At 44.7% G+C, this 6,333-nt stretch overlaps 1 protein-coding gene across 4 annotated transcripts in view; it reads left to right on the forward strand.

Moving 5' to 3' along the window:
- The first annotated feature begins 6,128 nt into the window (after positions 1–6,128).
- SNW1 (SNW domain containing 1) overlaps positions 6,129–6,333 on the forward strand; it is a 41,632-nt gene continuing 41,427 nt past the window's right edge. For 3 of the 4 annotated variants that reach the window (XM_021715154.1, XM_008063328.1, XM_008063329.1), the window contains exon 1: positions 6,145–6,215. In XM_021715154.1, coding sequence (XP_021570829.1) covers positions 6,202–6,215 — 14 coding nt within the window. In that variant the 5' untranslated portion in view covers positions 6,145–6,201. Of the gene's footprint in view, positions 6,216–6,333 lie in introns of all 4 variants that reach the window. The other variant, XM_021715155.1, reaches the window with a different exon arrangement.

Genomic DNA, 6,333 nt, shown 5'->3' on the forward strand with positions numbered 1-6,333 from the left:
TGCTGGGCTCCGGCGATCCTTCGGCCTCAGCCTTCCAAGTAGCTGGAACTACAGGCGCGCGCTACCATGCCCAGCTAGTTTTTTTTATTTATTGTAGAGATGAGGTCTCACCAAGTTGCCCAGGCAGGTCTCGAACCCATGGGCTCAGGTAATCCACTCACCTCAGCCTCCCAAGATGCGGGATTACAGGCTGAGCCATCGAGCCCAGCTTAAAACCAACTATTTCAACAAATATTCTTGGATGGTTTGGCAAAAATCAGTTCACAGGCCAGATGCCAGATGCAGTGGCTTACGCCTGTAATCCCAGAATTTAGGGGGGCTAAAGCGAGATTACCTCAGCCCAGGAGTTCAGTACCAGCCTGGCAACATGGCGAGAACTTGTCTCTACAACAAATAAAACTTATCAGGCTCGACAACAACAACAAAAAACTCAGTTCACCATAGATATATGGGTTTATTTTGGAACTCTCAGTTTTATTTCATTGATCTATGTGTCTATCCTATGCCTAAACTACCCTGTCTTGATTTCTGTAGCTCGATAGTATGTTTCCTTCTTTTTTGAGTTGGAGTCTCACTCTGTTACCCAGGCTGGAGGGCGGTGGCACGTTCACAGCAACTACACAGCCTTGACCTGTTGGGCTCAGGCAATCTTTCTGCTTCAGCCTTCCTAGTAGTTGGAACTACAGGACAAGCCACTGCGCCTGGCTAATTTTTCTTGATTTATTGTAGAGATGAGGTCTCTCCAAGTTGCCCAGGCTGGTCTTGAACCTGTGGGCTCAGGCAATCCTCTCACCTTTGCCTCCCAAAGTCCTGGGAATATAGGCATGAGCCACTGCTCCTGGCTGTAGTAGGTTTTCAAATTGGGAAATGTGAGTTCTCCAACTTTATAATTATAAATGATTATGATTATAATGATTTTAATTTATATATAAAAGTTGAAACAATAGTTTATTAAATATCTATACAGTCCATCCTCCCATCTAAGCTCACCAAGTGTTAATATTTTGCTATATTTGATCTCTTTCATCATTTCTCTTACTCTCTCACTATAAACATATACAAACACATACATATTTGTGGTTGAGTTGAACTATCTGAAATTGACACATTTCACCCCCAGACCCTCTGAAATGCATCTGCTAAGAATAAGGACATTCTTCTACTTAACTATGATGTCATTAATTCTCCTAAGAGAATTGGTAAAAATTCCATAATGTAGTCTACTACCAGTCCATACTCAAATTTCTTCATATATCTGAAAAATATCTTTTATAGTTTTTCCCAGTGAAACCAGAATCCAAAGTTTACTAATTGCATTTGGTATGTGTTTTCAGTCTCTTTTCATCTATTTTATTGAGATCTACTCTATGACATAGACATTTTGAAGAGTCTAGATGTCTCATGTTCAGGATTTTTCTGTTTCCTCATGCAGTTTAACTTGTTCCTCTGTCCCGTGAATTTCTTGTGAACTTGAAGTTAGGTCTGGCTTGATCAGAAAACTGGGAAGTTTCCTATTGGAAACAACTAGAGTCAGATTGTCCCACTATTAGTGATAGTAAAGGGATGATAACCAGACATCTCCATTGTAAAGATATACTTTTTTTCTTTTGTAGTTATATGTACTATTTTGGTCCAGTCTTTTTAACTATACTTTAAGACAAACCAATACTTTAATTTAAAAATTTTTTTAAACATTGGGAGTGCATATGAAACATGTAAAAAGAAAGAATAGTGAGGTGGGGCTTCTCTACTTTGTATTATCAGAGAATAATTATAAAGCAGCAGTATCTAAAGCATAATGGCATCAGAACATAAAATACTGGCACTGAAATTAATTCAAGTCAGGCCCAGTGGCTCATGCCTATAATTCCAGCACTTTGAGAGGCTGAGGTGAGAGAATTGCCTGAGCCTACTGGTTCGAGACCAGCCTAGGTAACTTGGTGAGACCTCAACTCTACAATAAAAAAATTAGCCGGGCGTGGTGGTACATGCCTGTAGTCCCAGCTACTTGGAAGGCTGAGGCGGAAGGATCTCCTGAGCCCAGCAGATCAAGGTTGTGGTGGCCGTGAGCGTGCCACTGCACTCCAGTCTGGGCGACAGAGTAAAACTCTGACTCAAAAAAAAAAAAAAAAAAAAATTAATTCAGACACACATTATATGGAGAAAAGAGTGTTAGTTGGAAGGTAGCCAGAAGTAAAATTGAGTTCTTTTCCTTCACTTTGCAGAGGCAAAACCTGAAGTTTAATAAATTTTGTTAAGGCCAATTATGCAATTTTAATTTTTTTCTTTTTGGTAGAGATGGGATCTTGTTATATTGCCCAGACTGGTCTTGAATTCCTGGGCTCAAGCAATCCTCCTGCTTCAGTCTCCCCAAATGCTGGGATGGGGGTGTGTGAGCTACTGTGTCCAGCTGAGTCCAATTAAGGCTGGAAAACAATTAACTATTGAGTGCTCACTCTATGCTGGACTTTACATGATTATAAGAATATGTTATACTTATTCCCCACTTCCCTCTTCCACCCCTTTCCCCCTCACACCCCGCTTTTTTTTTTGCCAGTGAGAAAATTGAGAGAGAATTTTCCAGTTACTAAATTTGGGAGCTGGGGTTAGAAGCCGGGAAGGCGAACTCCAGAATCTGTGCTTACCTGCTCCACCTTCCCCCTCACCAGTGATAGAATTCGGGGTTACACAGCCACAGCTAGTTAGGAATCAAGTGAGGCCCAAGGCACTCTGAGAACAGTCTCCTCTTTGGAATTCCAAGGGTGGAGTGCATGGATTGTTTCTTGCAACCTGGACTGGAGCAGCACAGATCCCAGTCTACTCTGGGCTCTCTGATGAGCAGGCTGTGATAAAGAGAGAGGGATGGGCCAGGAAGGGGCAGCACAGCTGAACACCGAGCCCCCTTCCCCACACAAACCCCCTCCTCCACAAACCAGACAAAGCACTTGGCCTTGTGGTATAATAGTGTATCGCTTTTGCAGTAGATTTGCTTTCTTAATTAGGTTTTGTTCAGACTGCTGTTAAAATCAGTTGCTAGTTTCTGTATACCCCAAGGACAGCAAGGGACCAGGACTGGTGGAAATGCCTTGCACGGTATGCCTCTGTGGAAAATAAGAGTGGATTACAAAAGCTCTCCTTCCCTTTCTTTCAGCCCTATGTCCCAGATCTTGGTTGATTGTTCTGCTGATTCTCCATGTTCATTATTTTAACCTCATCCTCAGTGGCCTGCTTTGTTTCTCATTGCCTGAGAAATCCCTAAGCACTGTCTTTCTAGCCTGTTCCTTTGACCCAGGCCTTCTCCATAAGTCCTCCTTCAGCTCCAAATCACCTGCTGAATTACATCTAAGCTCCTTGATCTTGGCTTCCGGGGCCTTCTCTAATTTGCTCCTCTTTTATTCTCTTTTTAGAAATAATACATTCCTGGAGCAGAGGCTAAAGCAGATCACTGTCAACCAAAATATTAACTGTAATAACTGATATATTTACATAGAACTTTAGAGTAAAAAACATATCCACCTACATTACCTCATTTAAGTCTCACAATCACTGTAGAATTTTTTATTTTTTTATTTTTTGAGTTGGAATCTCACTCCGTCACCCAGGCTGGAGTGCAGTGGCATGTTCATGGCCACTCTGGTGTCGACTTGCTGGGCTCCGTTGATCCTTTGCCTCAGCCTTCTTGAGTAGCTGGGACTACAGACAGACCACCACACCCAGTAACATGAGCCTTTCTTTTTGGAGTTGGATTCTCACTCTGTTGCCCAGGCTGGAGTGCAGTGGCACATTCATGGCTATCAAAGCCTTGACCTGCTGGGCTCAGGCAATCCTTCTGCCTCAGCCTTCCAAGTAGCTGGAATTACAGGAGTGTGCCACCACACCTGGCTAATTTTTTTATTTATTATAGAGACGAGGTCTTGTCAAGTTGCCTGGGCTGGTTTCGAACCTCTGGGCTCAGGCAATCCTCTCGCCTCTGCCTCCCAAAGTGCTGGAATTCCTGGCATGAGCCATGGCGCCCAGCCACATGAGCCTTTTTTTGTTAGTTGGCGTCTCATTCTGTTGCTCACAGCCACCCCTGCATCAACCTGCTGGGATCTGGCCATCCTTCTGCTTCATCCTTCCAAGTAGCCAGAACTACAGGCACACGCTATCATGCCTGGCTAATTTTTTTGATTTATTATAGAGATGAGGTCTCACCAAGTTGCCCAGGCTGGTCTTGAACCCATGGGCTCAGGCAATCCCCTCACCTCGGCCTCCCAAAGGCCTGGAATTACAGACTTGAGCCACTGCGTCCAGCCACATGAACCTTTTAAAAGCGGAGAGTTTTCTCTGGTGGCAGAAGAACAACTCAGGAAGATGTGCTCAGCTGGCCTGGAAGAAAGCAAACCACCACAAAGTAAGCTCCCTACAGGGATCATGTGGGAAGGGACCTTAGAGTGACCTCTAGGAGCTGAGGGTGGCATCCATGGACAGCACACAATCAAATAGGAACGTCAGTTCCACAAGTGCATGGAACTGAATTCTGCCTACAACAGTGAGTTTAGGAGATGGATTTTTCTCCAGGGCCTCTAATAAGGTCTCAGCCTGGCCAACATTGGGATTTCAGCTTTGGCATACTGTGGGCAGGAAACCCAGACATACAGTAACTAAGGATCACAAAATGCTCATACCTCCCCAAGAGTGTTTTGGGAGTGGGAGGATACTGTGAAAAGAAATGTTTGAGCATAAATGTCTTCAAAGTGTCCAATAACTCTCCATTGGCCAGTCTCATTGTTTCCTATCATTAAAAAAAGTGTAAGACTGAGGCAACGTCTTAATCGATTTAAGGGTTTACTCTGCTAAGGTTAAGGACACACCAGGAAAAGAAACACAAATCACAGCAGCATCTGTGATCCATGCCTTTTCCAAAGATAAATCTGAAGACTTCAGTATTTAAATGATGAGAAGGAGGAAAAAGAAAAAGGAAAAAAAGGTGTGTGTGTTGGGAGTGGGGCTTTGCAATGAGGCAAGGGTTTTTGATCTGTACTCCATGAACTTACTTTTTACATAACAACAATCAATTGTGTATTTCTCTCAATTTCACATAAGATAAAGTAAACAAGCCAGTGTAGTGGCTGAAGCCTGTAATCCCAACGCTTTGGGAGGCCGAGGTGAGAGGATTGCCTGAGCCCAGGGGTTCGAGACCAGCGTGGGTAACTTGGTGAGACCTCGTCTCTACAATAAATTAAAAATTAGTTGGGTGTGGTAGTGTGTGCCTATAGTTCCGGCTACTCGTAAGGCTGAGGTGGAAGGATCACTGGAGCCTAGCAGGTCAACACTGGGGTGGCCGTGAGTGTGCCGCTGCACTCCAGCCTGGGAGACAGAGTGAGACTCTGTCCCCCCCAAAAAAAGATAAAGTAAACACGTGGAAGGACAGCAGAGGAAGAAATCAGTTTTGCATTTGTTTCAGGATGGGCAGAGGGATTATTTCTAGTCTTGTCTTGGTCCTGTACCTGTGAAGGTAAACTCTGATTTACATTGTCAGGGTAAGACCCAATAGAGCCCTGCTTAGGGCTAGTCCACAGCAAGGGGGGCATCTGTATTCTGAAAGATTTGGGGCCCAAAAGGAATTTCCTTTTGAGCAGTTTTCCATGTGAACCCTTTTCGCTTATTGTCCCCAGAAGGCTTTTGCATTTGGTATCCCTATTAGGGGAATGGGACTGGGTGGGGGAACGAATTAAAGTTGTTAAAAGGTATCTCCCTCTAACTTCAACATTTGCCTAGGGAACGTCCTATCATGTCATGGTACACAAGCAATCAAGTTATGCATTTGCTCTTTTCACAACTTTTTGTAGAGATGGATCTCACTATGCTGCCCAGGCTAGTCTTTTAAAAAAATTTTTTTTTACCCTTTACTAATAGTCATCTACTTCACCAGGCTGGTCTTGAATTACTGGCCTCAAAGAATCCTCCCGCCTCAGCCTCCCAAAGAGCTAGGATTACAGGCCTGAGCTACATACAGGGCTTGTATTTGCCGATTACCCCATGATAATCGCTCGGTAGGTTGCGGAGCAGAACTGAGTTATCTTGTCAGGAAACTACACATCCCAGCAGGCCTTTCGGCCCTTGCGCCTGCGCACCGCGCGCTTCTTCCTTTCCGCTCCTCGCCGCCGGGAAAGGCCCGCCCCGTGGTGCTGTCGCTCGCGCTGGAAGAAGCGGAAGAAGATGGCGCTCACCAGGTGGGTTGTTGATTTGGGTTCTCGATACGGAAGGCTCTGGGAGTACCAGTCTTCCCCAGGTCTCTGCCCACACTCCCCGGGTGGGTGACCTGGCGCGGGGCAAAGAGTGACGCGGGCC

Source organism: Carlito syrichta, unplaced genomic scaffold (assembly GCF_000164805.1).
Source record: "Carlito syrichta isolate Samal-C Ts95f unplaced genomic scaffold, Tarsius_syrichta-2.0.1 Scaffold306749, whole genome shotgun sequence".
Classification (NCBI taxonomy): domain Eukaryota; kingdom Metazoa; phylum Chordata; class Mammalia; order Primates; family Tarsiidae; genus Carlito; species Carlito syrichta.